Source organism: Oryzias latipes, chromosome 3 (assembly GCF_002234675.1).
Source record: "Oryzias latipes chromosome 3, ASM223467v1".
In the NCBI taxonomy this organism is placed as follows: domain Eukaryota; kingdom Metazoa; phylum Chordata; class Actinopteri; order Beloniformes; family Adrianichthyidae; genus Oryzias; species Oryzias latipes.
Window position 1 is genome coordinate 23,126,756 of NC_019861.2, and position 17,447 is coordinate 23,144,202.

Sequence of the window (17,447 nt, forward strand, 5' to 3'; positions counted from 1 at the left end):
TGGCGTAGAAGAGAGGCAGTGGATCTCCTTAAGTAGAAGTGGCTTGATGAGATGAGTGAAGTCAGCTGGTCACCGTCAGGAATGGAGCAGAGGAGGAAGGGGGGAGGAGTCTGACAGAGGCACCATGTCAGTACCCCCCCCTCAACGACCGCCACCTGGCGGTCCAGGACGCCGATCCGGGTGGGCACGGTAGAAGTCATCAATGAGGGTATGGTCCAGGATGAGGGAACGGGAGACCCACGAGCGTTCCTCTGGACCATAACCCTCCCAGTCCACCAGGAACTGCCAGCCACGGCCACGGCGCCGAACATCCAACACCCGACTAACCGTGAAGGCAGGAGCGCCGTCGATGATACGGGCGGGCGGCGGGGAAGTGGACGGCGGGCACAAAGGGCTTTCATGAACAGGTTTAATTTGGGAAATGTGAAAAGAAGGGTGGACCTTGAGTGCTGCTGGCAGGCGTAATCGGACACAAGAGGGGTTGATGACACGGTCTATGACATAGGGACCAATATAGCGAGGTGCCAACTTACGGGATGTAGCCTGGATGGGAATGTTCTGAGATGACAGCCATACCTTCTGGCCAGGTTGGTAGTTGGGCCCCACCACCCTGTGACGATTGGCGATCTGGCAGTTGCTCTCCTTGGTGCGGAGGAGAGCTGCCCTGGCCTGGTGCCAAATACTTTGGCACCGCTGGAGGTGTAGTTGAACCGAGGGCACTGCCAGATCGAGTTCCTGTGATGGAAACAGAGGTGGTGAGTACCCTAAGGAGGCTTTGAAGGGGGACATACCCGTAGCCGAAGAAGGGTGCGTATTGTGGGCATACTCCACCCATATCAGGAACTTGGACCAGTCAGCACTGTTCTGGGCGACCAGACACCTAAGAGCCGCCTCCAGCTCCTGGTTGGCCCTCTCAGCCTGCCCATTGGACTGTGGGTGGTATCCAGAAGTGAGGCTTACAGAGGCTCCGAGGGCGGAGCAGAATGATTTCCAAACGTGGGACGTGAACTGGGGACCCCGGTCAGAGACGATGTCGGTGGGGATGCCGTGATGGCGGAATACTTGGTTGACAAGGATGTCAGCTGTTTCGGAGGCGGTGGGTAGCTGAGGAAGGGGAATAAATTGAACAGCCTTAGAGAAGCGATCAATAACGGTAAAGATGACGGTATTGCCTTGGGACGGTGGTAGTCCAGTTACGAAGTCCACGGCGATGTGGGACCAGGGTCGGCTGGGAGTGTGGAGAGGTAGCAGATGACCAGCAGGCGGGGAGTTTGAGGTCTTGGAACGAGCGCAGGTTGTGCAGGCAGCCACATACTCGCGAACATCCTTCATCATGGAGGGCCAGAAAAAACGTTTCTTGAGGAGGTTAAAGGTTCTGTGAACCCCTCCATGGCAGGCAATGCGAGAAGCATGTCCCCATGTGAGTACGTCGGATCTAAGAGAACAGGGTACAAAGAGAGTTCCAGGGGGGCAAGTTACATGATCAGGTTTCTCACCTTGGGCCTGCTGGACCTTTGTTTCAATATCCCAGGTGAGGTTACCCACAAAACAGGTGGTGGGAATAATGGGAGAGTCAGTAGTGGTTTCGATGGAGCTATACTTCCTGGAGAGAGCGTCCGGTTTGATGTTACGACTGCCTGGACGGTAGGTGATTGTAAAGTTGAACCGGTCAAAAAACAGACACCAACGGGCCTGACGGGAGTTGAGTCGTTTAGCGGATCGAAGGTATGCCAGGTTCTTATGGTCCGTCCAGACGATAAATGGTAATTCTGCCCCCTCCAGCCAATGACGCCATTCTTCTAATGCCAGTTTAATTGCCAAAAGTTCACGATTTCCGACATCATAATTTTGCTCAGCGGGAGATAGCTTTCGGGAGTAAAATGCACAAGGCTTGAGTTTGCCGGAGTGATCCTCACGTTGGGAGAGGACTGCCCCTACCCCAGAATCTGATGCGTCAACTTCGACAATGAATTGTTTCTTAACGTCGGGTTGAATTAGGATGGGAGCTGAGACGAAAAGTTCCTTGAGCTTGGCGAAAGCTTTGTCAGCGGCAGGACTCCAAACATAGGGCTTATTGACAGATGTGAGTTGGGTGAGGGGTGAAGCAATGCTACTGTAGTTTCGAATAAAGCGTCTGTAAAAGTTAGCGAAACCCAAAAATTGTTGCAGTTTTTTGTGTGTCTCGGGAATCTCCCATTTGGCGACGGCCTCGATTTTGGATGGGTCCGGCCTAATGCTACCGGCCTCAATAATGTATCCCAGAAAGGTGACAGTAGGTACATGAAATTCACATTTTTCGGACTTAACATACAGTTGATTTTCAAGCAGTCTTTCCAGGACGAGGCGGACATGATGTTCGTGTTCGGTAGGGTTGGTGGAGTAAATGAGGATATCGTCTAGGTAGACAAAGACAAAGCGGTTGAGAAAATCACGTAAAACGTCATTTACCAGTCTTTGGAATACCGCAGGGGCATTGGTGAGGCCGAACGGCATGACGAGGTACTCATAATGGCCTAGCGGTGTTTTAAAGGCAGTTTTCCACTCGTCGCCTTCTCTGATGCGGACCAGGTGGTAAGCATTGCGGAGGTCTAGTTTAGTGAAGATACGAGCCTCCCGGACAGAGTCAAAAACGGAGTTAATTAAGGGAAGGGAGTATTTATCCTTGACCGTGATTTGGTTAAGTTCTCGATAGTCGATGCAGGGCCGCAGAGACTTGTCTTTTTTTTCAACAAAGAAAAACCCTGCACCGGCAGGAGAAGACGAGGGGCGGATGTGACCAGAGGAGAGGGCTTCTTGAATATATTGCTCCATGGCTGTTTTTTCAGGACCGGACAGGTTAAACAGTCTTCCCTTAGGGAGGGTGGCACCACTAAGGAGCTCAATGGAGCAATCATACGGCCTGTGGGGAGGTAACGCGCTAGCTTTAGCTTTACAAAACACGGGCTTGAGATCATGATAGCAAGAGGGGACTTTGGACAGGTCGACATTATTTATCTCGCCAGAGGAGGTGGTGGTAGTCGGCGGAATAGCAGAGTGTAAACAATTGGCCATACAGTAAGTGCTCCAGTTAGTAATGCGGAGGGTAGACCAATCGATGTGGGGGTTGTGCAGATGTAACCATGAAAACCCCAGAATGATAGGAGTTTGTGGCGATTGGGTAACAAAAAATCTTATGTATTCACGATGGTTACCGGAAGTAAGAGCTAAAATGGGTTTAGTTCGGTGAGTGATACGGGAAAGCTGTTTGCCGCCCAACCCGGCCGCAGTAATAGGATTGCTAAGTGGTTCAGTGGGCAAAGAAAATTGTTTGACAAGGTGCTGGTCAATTAGACTGTGCTCAGCGCCAGAGTCAATGAGGGCCCTGCAATCATGAACTAGCCCATTATGGGATATTTTGACAGGCACAAACAGAAAGACGTTTTCTTTAGTGTTAAAAGAGTCCTTCCCCTGTGACCTGTCGCCTAATGGGGTACTCAGAGGTTTACGGAGCGGGCACTGCGAGACCATGTGATTTGAATGTCCACAATAAAAACATAAACCCTCATACTTGCGTTTTTGTCTCTCTTCTGCTGTCAACTTGGAATGACCCACTTGCATGGGTTCCTCAGTGACGTTTACACAAGGTTCGGGACTAGAACGAGAGGAAACATTCCCCATAGGGGTATGGATGGGTGTGTTGTAAGTTTGCTTACAGTTCTGTTGATTTCTTTCATTTCGACGGGCTCTGAGCCGAATGTCAGACCGGAGGGCTGCAGAGACGAGTTCTTCGAAACTATTTGTTACAGGCTGTGAGCAAAGATGGTCTTTTATAGTTTCGTTCAGTGATTGGTAAAAGATCCCTTTGAGTGCAGTGTCGGGCCAGCCTGCCTCCACTGCCAGGATCCTAAAATCAACGACATGATCACAAACCAAGCGGTTGCGTTGTTGGAGGCTAAGCAACCGTCGGATAGCTTCCTCCTGTTTACGAGGTTGATCAAACACAAGACGGAACTCCTCAATAAAACGGTCAAAAGGCAGGTGAGTGATGGGATGGCTGGCCAGAAATGCTTGAGCCCACTGGAGAGCTTTATTCCGTAATGCAGTGACTATCAGGGTGATTTTGCTATGGTCAGTTTGGTAATACCTTGGTGCTTGTTGAAAAATGAGATTACACTGTAGTAAAAATCCGCCGCAGGCTTTGACATCCCCGTAGAAGGGTTCTGGTTGGAGGCGGAAGTTTTCTGATGACGTGGCGGAAGTAGGAGTGTTGCCGGAAGACGGCGGCTGAGTAAGCGCTGCGGGGGTAGAGACTTTTTCGGTTAGTTCCAAAAAGGTTTGTGTAATACCGTCTAGGCGATGAAGAAGGTCCTGTTGAGCCGAGGACATCTGGGCGAGAGCATCCGCTTCATGACTAAGAATCATTCCTTGCTGCGATATGGCGAAGCGGAGTCCTTCCGGATCAGCTGGGTCGGGCGTTTGGCCAGTTCGTTCTGTCATGGTATGTCTTAACTTGATGGACCCAGATGCTGGAACCCGGAAGAAAACCGAGGAGGCGAGAGGTAAGAGAGACGTATTTTATAATTGGTAAGGAATATAGCTTGAAAGTTCGAAATATGGAGGAATGAGCTAGAGTCCTTGGCTTGAAGGTGCGGCGTGGCCGGAGGGTTTCGGCAGGACGTTTCCAGAACAGCAAGGCAGTTGCGGACGGCGGGACGTGGAACCAGGGAAAACTTCGGTGACCAGGTGAGCACCCGTGGATGTGTAATCCTGTAAGTGAGGCGTAGCAAGATTATCGAGAGGCAGATTAACATGGAACATGATACTAGATTTGACCAGACTAAGCACCGTTGAGGAACAACGAACTGGCGTAGAAGAGAGGCAGTGGATCTCCTTAAGTAGAAGTGGCTTGATGAGATGAGTGAAGTCAGCTGGTCACCGTCAGGAATGGAGCAGAGGAGGAAGGGGGGAGGAGTCTGACAGAGGCACCATGTCATATATATATATATATATATATATATATATACATATTTTTAGCAATGATAATTACATTTTCTAGCTGGTATCTCTCAACTGTCTTGCTTTGAGTCTTTTCCCAAAAGTGAAAGAAAACTGGTTTAGTAGTCATGCTTAAAATACAAGAACGTCTGTATCAAACGGCCCAAACCACATTTACTCCTGAGGATCAACTGGTCAAAAGTGTATCAAAGCAATCTGTGGACATGCGTATGGCTAATGTAATGTGCAAAATTATACAAATAATGATGCATATTGAGTGTTTTTCTAGTCAGATGTTTTATTTCATATAAGTCATTTAGGCTAATATTTCTTTCAGACTCCATCTGCCCCTGTGTTAGATCAGTCAGACAACAAATAGCAAATTCAAGCAGAGGGAAAAAACAGTATATTAGGAAACCAGTCAGGAATACAAACAAGAACAATGATTTTATGTGTATACTGCAGCTCACATTATAGTTCATATTATAGAATGAATCTTTATTTGTTGAGAGAAATAAAACCAGTGAAAATACACTATCTAATGACACAGCTATCAAGCATGAGAATAATTTTTATTTGTTGACAGAAAAAAAAATTCTGAAATGTGCTACACTTCAAAATACGTGGGGGGGCTTTTTTGAGTTAAGAATGTAAAATAAAAATATAAAATTGACAACTCTTGGTGAAGATAAGACTATTTTACAGGGCATAAATACATACAAAATAATTTTAAATAAAAATGCAAAAATTAAATACAGACGTAGTTGTAATAGGGAAAGGTTAAGCCAATTGAATCGGTTAGTCCGTTGTAATGTATTAACTATGCTTGACATTTAAAATGCATTAAGTGCAAAATTCCTGGACTTGGGCCTCTCTTGCATGGGTTTTGCTTTATCCCATAGATGGCAGCACTAGTTATCCAATATGGCAGCGCCCCTGTTTAATTCAAGAAGGGTCCAAGTCCAGAGCCTTTAGTTTGCTAGTACTCTGAAATTATAAAAGTGAGGTGCTTCATATTATAGCATTTGTAAGCTATGAACTGGTGCTAAATCTGGGTAGAGTATTAATCATTTGGTGTAGCCTCTCTTTAAGTTATGCAATTAAAATCATTTCCTGGAAAAACAAACCTCTTGGACTTGGGCCACTTTTGAACTAACCGATTCAATTGTTTAAAGGCTTAAGACTTTCAGGATTGCTAAAGAAGTGATGCTGCTCTGTAAAAAAAGTACCTGGATCAAAAATTACCTCCCTTATACCACAGTCTGGCTTTCCATCATTAATAGATATTTCATCGGCAAAATATTGAATGTGATGTTAAAAAAACCTATAGCAACTATTTGTCAATTCAAACTTACCACAGCACAGCTGCTCCAGACCGACAGAGCAGCATTTATCTGTGGACTTTCCCTTTACGCTGCACAATATCTTCATCAAACCATCCAAATAAATGGTAGTGTTATATGAGAATAAATCCTCTTCCATAAAATATATATTTCTCCAGTTTGCATTGATTTGTGTCTGACAGAAATAACATGGAGCAATTCCGAAACAGCGTTTAAAACAACAAAATAGGTTGACAGTGCCAAACCATTAAGTGCTGCATATTTGTTTAATCTTTTCATTAAAAGTAAGCCTCAAAAACTGTGTATTTATTTATCTTCCATTGAATAAATCTCATCTGCTTAATTCATATATGAAGAATTCTTCACAAAAGATTTACTTCAAATTTCATTCTTATTCAGCTTACCTGTTTTAAAAAATATTCAATAAACCTGTTTTTACATTTTGTATACAGCTGTCATGAGCTTACATGCGTTTGCTTAGCACCACTGTGGACTCGCATATAAGGCCAGAATTCCACAGGAACATGGGTTCCCATTCATGTCCTTCCCATAAAACTACAGATCAATTTCTTTTTGAGAATGATAAAAAAAAAGACCAACAACCAAGAGAAAACAAAAACAAAATTATTGTGGATTGTTCTATTTGCCTCAAATCATCTCACTACTCAGCATAAAACTGCTGACGTTCACCTATTTGCAGATATTAACCTACTGTACGTAAAATATTTCATTCTGGGCATTTTAAAAAATACTGTAGAGATAAAAGGTGCTACATACATCTGCATTCTTTGCACATACTTCATTATTGCATGATAAAGACTCTTTTAAAAACAAACACAAATGCTCTATCTTTGATACATTACATTATCATAGATGCATCTGAAGATGTGGTTTTGAATTGTTTAGTCAATGGATTAATTTCTAGAAGGTACAGTTGAAACTCTGAATGAAAACCTTTGAAAACCCTTTATGTTTAATGCAAACCTTCAATTTTTGTCAGGCCAACATTGATGTAGCCTGTCTTGTTCAAGCGGATGCTCTAGAAAAAGGAGGTTAAATACACAATGTCCTTAAATTGTACATGCTCATTTACACTGTGATGTAACTATCTGACAGGAAAGATTTGGTCCACTCATTATAATGATATTTTCGTTTTACTCTTATCTGTTGGTGCACAATAAAACAGAAAAAAGAAAGTCTAACACACTTTTTAAAGTTCTTATGGCATTTTTACTCAAAGACAAGTGTGTAATCACTTGAGACATCTTTAATGGAGAATGAAAGTTTTCCAAAAGGTAAAATAAACCTACCCTTTTCAATTAATTCATGAGCTATAGAATACACTAAGGATGTACAATGAAGTGAAGAAGTGGAGGACCAGGTAAAGAAGAGCCATCTGCCTCACAGTACAAATATTAAAAATGAGTCTAAAAGAGTCTCTCTGTCCTTGCAGTTTATTTGGAGACAAAAGCAGAGAGAACCATCTCTTGCTCAAGTGGGAGTGGTTTTAAATCTAGAACTCTGACATGTCGTTTTGCTTTCTTGCCAGCTTAGCCACCTCTTGCCTTATAGCCTGCACGAGTGCAGAGGTGGAGAGGCTGCTCAAGGGTAAGCTGTCCATGTCCTTCAGCACCTGGGGCAGACTCTGCTCTGATATCGTTCTGGGCGCAGTGGGTGACTGCGCCAGCATCTGGTTATACTGTTGCAGTGGAAGCCTGGACGGGCTTCCCTGTGGGTAACGAGGATTAGGAAAAGCCTCAACATACCCAGGTAGAGGAACCTGGAAAAACAGAGCAGAACCGACGTGAAAATCTGTCAACCTTAATCCAGTCATAATTAAGCATGTATGTTGGCTAAAAAGAAATTTGATTAAGGTCAAACTTGCAATTTTCTAAAGTGTTTGTCCAGCAGCAGCACCTGAAGTAAGTGCATGAATAGGAAAGGTGATTTTCACATCTGAGAAAATCAGAGTCATATCTAAGAATTTCTCACTTTAGAAGAAATATTGTACAAATTTGCTAGAGCAAAAATCAAAATGTTCTTAAATATTAGTTTTACTGTAAAACATTTATATTAAAAACAGACATGGAAGAAACACCAGAAAAACAACTTTTTGCAAGCAAAAGCCTCATAAATAAGAAAATATTGCCTATGTAGCATATTACATTTTTATGGAGCCCCTAAAGCAAAGGTATCAGAATCCAGGCCTTGAGGGCTGGTGTTCTACATGTTTTCCAACTAATCTGCCATTGAATCTTCTTATTGACAAAACGCACCTTATCCAGGTAATTAGGAGCAGATAAGGCAGGGTTTTTGGTAAACGGCCGGCCCCTGACGCTTGGAGTTTGAAACCCCTGCTCTAAAGGGACATCAAAGTTAAAAATTGATTTGTCGTGCGCACCAGAAACTTTTTTCATGTGCACCAAAAATTTGTTCTAATTTTACTTTGAGGTACAGTACAGACCAAAAGTTTGGACACACCTTCTCATTCAAAGAGTTTTCTTTATTTTCATGACTATGAAAATTGTAGATTCACACTGAAGGCATCAAAACTGTGGATTAACACATGTGGAATTATATACGTAACAAAAAAGTGTGAAACAACTGAAAATATGTCATATTTTAGGTTCTTCTTAGTCGCCACCTTTTGATTTGATTACTGCTTTGCACACTCTTGGCATTGATCTTGATGAGCTTCAAGATGTAGTCACCTGAAATATTTTTCACGTCACAGGTGTGCCCTGTCACATTTATTAAGTGTGATTTCTTGCCTTATAAATGGGGTTGGGGGTTCTGTTGTGCAGAAGTCAGGTGGATACACAGCTGATAGTCCAACTGAATAGACTGTTAGAATTTGTATTATGGCAAGAAAAAAGCGGCTATTTACAGAAAAACAAGTGGCCGTCATTACTCTAAGGAATGAAGGTCAGTCAGTCCCAAAAATTGGGAAAACTTTGAAAGTGTCCCCAAGTGCAGTCAAAAAAACCATCAAGCGCTACAAAGAAACTGGCTCACATGCGGACCGCCCCAGGAAAGGAAGACCAAGAGTCACCTCTGCTCCGGAGGATAAGTTCATCTGAGTCACCAGCCTCAGAAATGGCAGGTTAACAGCAGCTCAGATTAGAGAGCTGGTCAATGGCACACAGAGTTCTAGCAGCAGACACATATCTACAACAACAGCTCAAAGGAGACTGTGTGAATCAGGCCTTCATGCTAGAATATCTGCTAGGAAACCACTGCTAAAGAAAGGCAACAAGCAGAAGAGACTTGTTTGGGCTAAAGAACACAAGGAATGGACATTAGACCAGTGGAAATCTCTGCTTTGGTCTGATGAGTCCAAATTTGAGATTTTTGATTCCAACCACCGAGTCTTTGTGCGACACAGAAAAGGTGAATGGATGGACTCTACATGCCTGGTTGCCACCATAAAGCATGGAGGAGGAGGTGTGATGGTGTGGGGGTGCTTTGCTGGTGACACTGTTGGGGATTTATTCAAAATTGAAGGCATACTGAACAAGCATAGCTACCACAGCATCCTGCAGCGGCCTGCTATTCCAAGCGGTTTGCGTTTAGTTGGAACATCATTTATTTTTCAACAGTACATTGACCCCAAACACACCTCCAGGCTGTGAAAGGGCTATCTGACCAAGAAGAAGTATGCTGGGGTGCTGCGCCAGATGAGCTGGCCTCCACAGTCACCGGACCTGAACCCAATCGAGATGATTTGGGGTGAGCTGGACCGCAGAGTGAAGGCAAAAAGGCCAAAAAGTGCTAAGCATCTCTGGGAACTCCTTCAAGACTGTTGGAAGACCATTTCAGGTGACTACCTCTTGAAGCTCATCAAGAGAATGCCAAGAGTGTACAAAGCAGCAATCAAAGCAGAAGGTGGCTACTTTGAAGAACCTAGAATATGAAATATTTTCAGTTGATTCACACTTTTTTGTTATGTATATAATTCCACATGTGTTAATTCATAGTTTTGATGCCTTCAGTGTGAATCTACAATTTTCATAGTCATGAAAATAAAGAGAAGTCTTTGCGTGAGAAGGTGTGTCCAAACTTTTGGTCTGTACTATACCTTTAGGGGCTCTATATTTTATGACTCCTCTGTATTTTCAGTCAAATCACATTCTTTTTTATATATAGGTTTATAACCATTTTTTGACATGTGCAAGGGTAGGGTGTGAACATAATTAATGAGAGAAAATGCTAAAATAAAAAATATAAGCGATCATGCATGTTATTTTTTTTTTAATTTTCATCTATATTGTAATAACTGCAATTTTGTTGTATGAAAGCTCATTTTTAACACTTTAAAAAAAGTAAAAGTTTGCAAATATTTCACCAGTCAAAGGTGCAATAAGATAACATTTTATTTTATTTTTTAAAAAAATTTGTCCATATTTATACCGTGAAAATTGCTCTCATTATGTGTTGATTTTCAACCTTTTTATTTTCTCTTTATCAGCCTCCAGAGGCAAAAGCTTAATAAGCTTTCTTACAGAGTCAGCCCACTGTGGGGGGACATCCTCTGGTTCTGGTGGATAGGACATCCAGGACGGACTGTGGTAGGAGGTGGGTGAAGTGGAGACAACATAGTCTGAGTAACCAGGTCTGGCAGCTGGGATCGCATAGACGGCTGTTATTGGGTTTCCTGTTTGAGACAGACAGACACATTATTCACCCATCTTCTTTTTCCACTTTTTCCTGTGCAGGGTCACGGCTGATGCTGGAGCCTGTCATACTACTTCAGGGTAAGAGCAAGAGACATCTAGACAAGATACATTTCACACTTAAAGGGACAATTTAATGTAACAAATCAGTATATGAATGAGGTTTTTGGAAGCCAGAGAAAACCCCAGCATGCACAGGGAAAACATGCAACTCCACAAAGAAAAAGGAAACAGCCAGGATTCAAATAAGGGCCTTCACGCTATGAAGTAACAGCGCTAACCCCTATAATTTCTAACTCTCTTGAAGCACTCCTCTTTTCTTACCTGAGTAGTTTGACACAGGTTGCTCCGCAGTGACAGATGGAAGGGCCGCTCTTGTGGGTGGCCCATATGGGCTGTTCTCATGTTGACCCCTCAATTCAGTGACAGATGTCTCTGCGCTCCTTCCTTTAGGAGGCCCCAAGTCAGAAGTAGAACTAAGTTGAACAGATACAAAAAAAAAGGTTTACAAAAACTAAACTGCTAAAATGCCTTGCCACTAGATGGCAGACTTGTGCCACGTAAAAAAGTGACTACCTGATTAACATTCCTTGCATCACTCTATAAGCTTGTTTTGGATAAAAATCTATGCAAGGACTGAAAGAACCATGGTTAAGGCATGTGACCTAATAGCCTGAAGATGCATTTGAAGATGATGAAACAATGAATTTCTTAGCTGTTTGAGGTACTGAGGACAGATTGTATGTGTTTATTGTTTGCTGCTCTTCCTTGATCTTCTTTCCATCCTCCTCTTCAGCCTAGTAAGTGGAAGGGAACTGCCACATTTTCTCTCTCATTATTATAAAATTTGCTTACTGTTTTTTTACAGGTCATATGACTCTCTGTACAAAGAACTGATTACAAATTCAATCATACCTAAGAGTTTGGACTATTCAATCCAAAATGTTTCAGTCTCATTTAAAGTCTGTTGAAGTGCTTCTGATTGCCCAACTTCTACAATGAAATCAAATACCTGAACTTTTCTTGCATCTGGTCACCCTTACCGTCTCAAAGAGGTCCGGGGTGGGGGGCCAGTGCGAGGTGGTAGAGGGGGAGGAGAGCCAACTGCAATCTCTGGAAGCTGCGTGAAGCGAAAAGCCTTAAAATGACAACAAAAGCCAAGTTTGAAAAAATCAAAGAGGAGGACTGAGCAAGCTCAGTGTGCAGAATCAATGCAGATGGGAACATAGGATGAAAAAAATGAACATGGGATTTTTCTGCACTGGAAAAAATGCTACATATGATCAATCATTTACTATGATCTGTGATATGTTAATCACCATAGCATTTGCAATAGTTATTTACTTTCACTGCAGTTTCTTTAGCACAGCATGTCAACAAGGCGCAACCTTGTGTTTTAAAATAATGTATCTTATTATGTAGACATGGTCCATGTAATTGTGTAAAGTATATGTGGAATCAAGAATAAAATCAGTGTCCAAAACATTGTGTTGTATTTAAAATGGTTCACTTACTTTATAGTTCTTTTGGTTGTTAAAAAGTTCTGTGACATTTTTCTACTGCAGGTAAAACACTTTACACTGTCCAAAAAAAGAACAAAAGAATAACTGACGTACTGGTTTGGGAAGGCTGCACTGATACACATCCACACCGTAAGATGGTACCCACTGAAGCCCCCCGCAGCTCATGGTGCCTGGAGCACTTGTCACTACGTCCGCATAGGAGAAGGGAGGAGACGTGCTGTAGTGATCAGGAAGGGGGTGGTGGTCGTGGGTGTGTCTCCCAGATGTGGAATGTCCCCCTGAAGCCAGACTGAATGCCTCCTCCAGCAGCAGGTGCATCTGCTGCCTCACTTCATCGATGGATGGCTGTGAGCTAAGAGTGGATGTCTCGGAGTGGCCCTTCAAGCCCCGGCCAAACATACATCCTCGCTGTCCTATTAGATGATCGACGTTAGTCTCCTCGATTAGCTCTGGCTCAGTCTGGAACATGAAAACCACACGAGACAGACACAGCTAAAGTGGAACACCAAACACTCTGGTAAACTTTGATGTTTCATTTTACACCATCGATTTGCTTCATATTTTAAGTCAGTCTCCACGTTTAGCCACATATTTAGTTTTTAAACATGGAAACAAATGTATGTGTCAAGAATGCCCTACTTCCTGTGCCATTTGAGAAGCCTAGTGCGCCTCAGAAATCAGGCCCCTTTGAAACAAGGGGCAGTAGAGACTCTGTGGCCACACTAGTTCCTCGTTAAAGCCAAGAGATCCAAAAAGACCCCATGTAGTTTGTAGTTACTGTAGTGACATGAATTTAACAGACAGCTGGCCACAGAGAGTTATTTTCCACATTGAAAGATTAATCCATTGTTGTCTGTGCAACAAATTACTTGAATGTAAAAAGTTTTTATTTAAAACCACAGGTCTTAAACTCCAAGCCTAAAGGATCAGTGATGTCCATAAAAACCTGCCATTGTAGCTTTAATTTTGCAACGCCTGATCCAGGTAAACACCAGCAGGTAGGGAGGGGGTTCTGAAAAACTAGCAGGTGGCTGGTCCTTGACACATTGAGTTTAAACCCCCCTGTTCCAAAGCTGTCATTAAAGATGTAGCATGTATTCAAAATAATTCTGTGTTTTCAGATATCGGTATGGTCATAGCGTCATGACCAATTCACTGCAATGTGACAATTTGAACTTAAGAAAAGCAAGTACTTTTCCAAACACTTAGCAACAGTTAGGTTTTTTGCACTTTTTTCATGACTGCACACTGCAAATAAAAAACATGGTTTTATTTTAACCTAAAAAAACAAACGCCTTTAAGGGCAAAGAATAGTTTTACAATATGGAAACCTTGGGCAATCATACCTTTGGTTTTCTGCTGTTATTGGTCAAATCCCTGGAGGGTTGGAGGGAGTTCACAGAAATATTTTCATATCCAGCTTGGAATGAAAGTGAGTTTAAGTAAAGGTCAGCCCGATGAAAATTTGCAGCACACATGCTCTGATGTCACGGGTGAAAAAGCCAGGCATAAAAGCCCAATTTAACAATTAAGTGAGAAGACACAAAACCAGGAGTATTGAGATGTACATGTCTAAGACAAAACTTTTAAAATCTTTGCTCTTTTAAAATAACCTAGATCTTCAGTTTGCTTTGGTACAGAAAGTCACACTGGATTTGATCTCATTTACAGTGTCTCAAATAGTATCCCTCTCTACCAGCACTTAAAGCATGATATTTATGGAAATTCACTATGTGGCTGCATATGAAGTCTAGTTCATGCGTAAAAACTTATTTCTATGTTAAGCTGAAACTAATATTAGATTTTATTTTATATTATTTTTTTAAATTTGTGTGTCACAGTGCCTTTGCCACCTCTTTCTCATGAGGTGGACAATAGCAGTCGAGGTTCAGCAGGAGCGTAACTTGCAGATACAGTATAATCAAACCGTATTTTGCACAGGAGACCTACAAATTAGGCTTAATTAAGGATGTTAAGATCCCCTCTGTTTGTTCGTATCATAAAGTGGGGACACTTAGGTTACTACAAATTCTTTTTTTACATCTCAAATAGTTATCATACTTGTTAAAACGGATATGCAATATACTGAAGGTTTCTGCCAAAGGGTGGTGGCGAGAGTGAAGAACCTGAACCCTAAACCACACATTATGCGGCTAACAATACAACCAAGCCTTAGGGGCTGCTGTCTGAATATCTCAGTGCTTCAAAGTTAGAAAACATTAAGTACAAAGTACAGTTGTAATTAACGCAGAATCTTCCACAGAGCCGGAAGGATTTATAAAAGGACAAGCATTAAATTCAAAACATGTGTGGATGCAAGGAATCAGTTAAACAATTCATCAAACGAGCCCACAACCATATCCACTCTTTGGGAATCCTGCAGTTTAAGAAGCTTACTACCATTTCTACATTTTTCAATGCAGAGAGCACTGCATTATTATCTTTTTATAAATGACAACCAAACACAATAACAAGTGTTGCTATTTTTTTAGTAGCTATTTTAGGCTTAACAAGTAGAATTTGCTGAGTAAACACAATCACTTTAATCCATAGTTTTCAGTGAAATTTGCTGACACAGGCTGATTGACTTCCTCTCAGGTCCAATAACCTCTATATCTAGCCACATACTAAAGATAATAGATCAATTTTTGAATGTTTCATTGTAAAGTATAATATATTTTAGTTCCAATGAACGCAAAAGCAACAGACATCCGTGGTCTTTAGAATAAGACAAGAGCTATTATTTTGGAGAGTTTGTCAAACAAATGACTGATCATATTTTCACACCAGAATCCCCAACATCCTGGTAGTTTCTGCACCATGCTGCAGGTACTCACAACCTTTCAATCTTTTGGTGGTGAGGTTTTATTTTCATAAACCTGTATTTAGAGGCTTATTACCGAAGAATCTCAACTGGAGCAATACCCATCAGATATTGCTTAACTGTATTCTGAGTGAGATAAATAAGAAAAATTGTTGTAAAACAGTGTTCAATACTTAAATATCTCATTATTAATAGAAGCGATTGATGACTTGTGACTCACATCATAGCCACTGTTACGGATGCCTCTCCTGGGTCTCTCTCTCATTACAAGCAGGTCCATCTCTGTTCCTCCGGGGCTTGGACTACTCAGACTCTGTCTGCTGCGATGGGCTGCGTGGCCTACCTGGGAGTGCCTGTCAATTTGAGTAAAGAGTGGTTTCTGAAAAAGGCAAACCTGAAGTGCAGCAGTTTATTAATTTAATGCTTTTAAATAACTTGCAGTTAAAGAGCACCAAGCAGTAAAAGACAATGACAAAATAGCTGCTATAATAAAGCTTTATAATGTCCCCCCCTGACAGGAACAGAAGAAAAAAGATTAGTTAACATCATAAAAAAAAAGCCTTAGGACACATAAAATATAAATATTAGACATTGGTTCATTTCAAAGGGAATATCATCTGGAAAAAAATAGTTTAAACTAATTCACTCTCTGTAAAATGCATATATTTCGAGGAAACAACACAAAGGTGGATACTTTTGTTTAGGTTTGACGGTGTTTCATAAAATTAATAGTTTAAACATTTTTAAATATGTATTTCTGATTAGTCAACTGTTAGGTGGCCAGGCAGCAACCATAGCCAAAGCAGCATTTCGTTCTTAGACTATAAGAAACGTCTTTTTTTATTTAGTTAAAGAAGTGTGACTAGAGTTTCCAGCATTGTGTCCGAAAGAAACCAGGCACTTCCTTCATTATTATCCTCCCTACAGCCGAACACAGATGCCAACTTCAATTTATGAGATTTCTTTTTCTCAGGCAGGAGCCGGAGACTAGTCAACCCATAGGAGGAGATGGATGAAGAAAAATACACTACAATGTTTTAACAGTAATGTGGTAGGTCTCCACAGCACAAATCACATCACTGAGAAAAGTCAGTAGAGGCGTCAAGTCCATGGGCAAGTGTGAATTTTGAGGAAAATTAAGGGGAAAAAACCTAGACAGCTGTAAATAGCAGTTCACTCACACTGTCCATTCAATTTAGAAAGAATTGAAGAATATTCCAAACCAACAAGTAGAGTCTGTCGGAACAGCCCCTAACAATCCTGTCATTTAAATAAGAAATCGTTTAAATGATAAAATTATTCCCATAAAACAATTTTTTTAGTTAAGATGAAGAAAATGCACAAAGTACATTTTGTATCTTGAAGAGATACCTGTCAGTAACACATATCAATCAGATGTTGGGGAAAAAAGAACACTCTTGGTCTCAGTCTGAAAAAAAGACATCCTGGTATAAGTGCGTGTGTAAAGCAGAATTCTCCAGCATCCTGCCAATCCTCTTATCCCCAAAACAGCAGCACAAGACAGCAGCCGTTTAAATCAGATGGACATGATTCTATCTGCAAACTAAACCAGTAGAAATGCCAACATCAGGAGATGTCAAGTCATGTCTTTGTGGAGGGATTACCGGTGGAGTGCAGAGATGGGCAACTCCAATCTTCTGCCCCTCACCTCAATTGATCATTTTTAGTGTGCAATCTCCTCAAACACCTATTAAGGTATGCATTTCTGTTTCCTTTTAAATTCGGGAGGAAAAAAAACAAATTCCCATGTGCTCATTCAATCTTTTCTCACCTCTTGTGTGATTTCACATAAGTGGATCCCTGCTCATCATCAGGCTCTGGAGGTCTTCCATTCTCACTGGCCCTTATTTCTTCGCCATGGCGTTGTCTCTGCACCATAGCTCCAGCTCCACTACTGTTGCCATTGGCGGATGGGAAGTCATAATAGCCTTTCTTCTTAGCTTTAAGCCTCAGCTTGTTCCTGTAGTGTTCAATGTCTGATTTCTGCTTCAATGCCAAGTTGACCTGAAGGCGGGATAAAGCAGAAAAAGGAAAATGCTACAGAGCATGAAAAGATTACAGCAGAAACAGACAGGTTCTGCTTTCCGCA

At 41.9% G+C, this 17,447-nt stretch overlaps 1 protein-coding gene and 1 long non-coding RNA gene across 3 annotated transcripts in view; one reads left to right on the forward strand and one right to left on the reverse strand.

Annotated features, from left to right (window-relative positions):
- Positions 1-4,552: 4,552 nt before the first annotated feature.
- Positions 4,553-12,473, forward strand: LOC110017769. 2 transcript variants are annotated; one of them, XR_002872975.1, is made up of 3 exons: positions 4,553-4,722; positions 10,786-10,892; positions 11,033-12,473. It is a non-coding gene; the product is annotated as an uncharacterized LOC110017769 (long non-coding RNA). The 2 variants fall into 2 exon arrangements; XR_002293267.1 differs by lacking the exon at positions 4,553-4,722 and adding an exon at positions 7,976-8,087.
- The window catches only part of kiaa1549l (KIAA1549 like), a 66,523-nt gene continuing 54,323 nt past the window's right edge, over positions 5,248-17,447 (reverse strand). The window contains exons 16-22 of the mRNA XM_023953517.1: positions 17,130-17,362; positions 15,558-15,690; positions 12,607-12,972; positions 12,034-12,128; positions 11,315-11,466; positions 10,820-10,971; positions 5,248-8,097 (exon numbers count right to left, since the gene is read on the reverse strand). Coding sequence (XP_023809285.1) covers positions 7,831-8,097; positions 10,820-10,971; positions 11,315-11,466; positions 12,034-12,128; positions 12,607-12,972; positions 15,558-15,690; positions 17,130-17,362 — 1,398 coding nt within the window. The 3' untranslated portion in view covers positions 5,248-7,830. The remainder of the gene's footprint in view (positions 8,098-10,819; positions 10,972-11,314; positions 11,467-12,033; positions 12,129-12,606; positions 12,973-15,557; positions 15,691-17,129; positions 17,363-17,447) is intronic.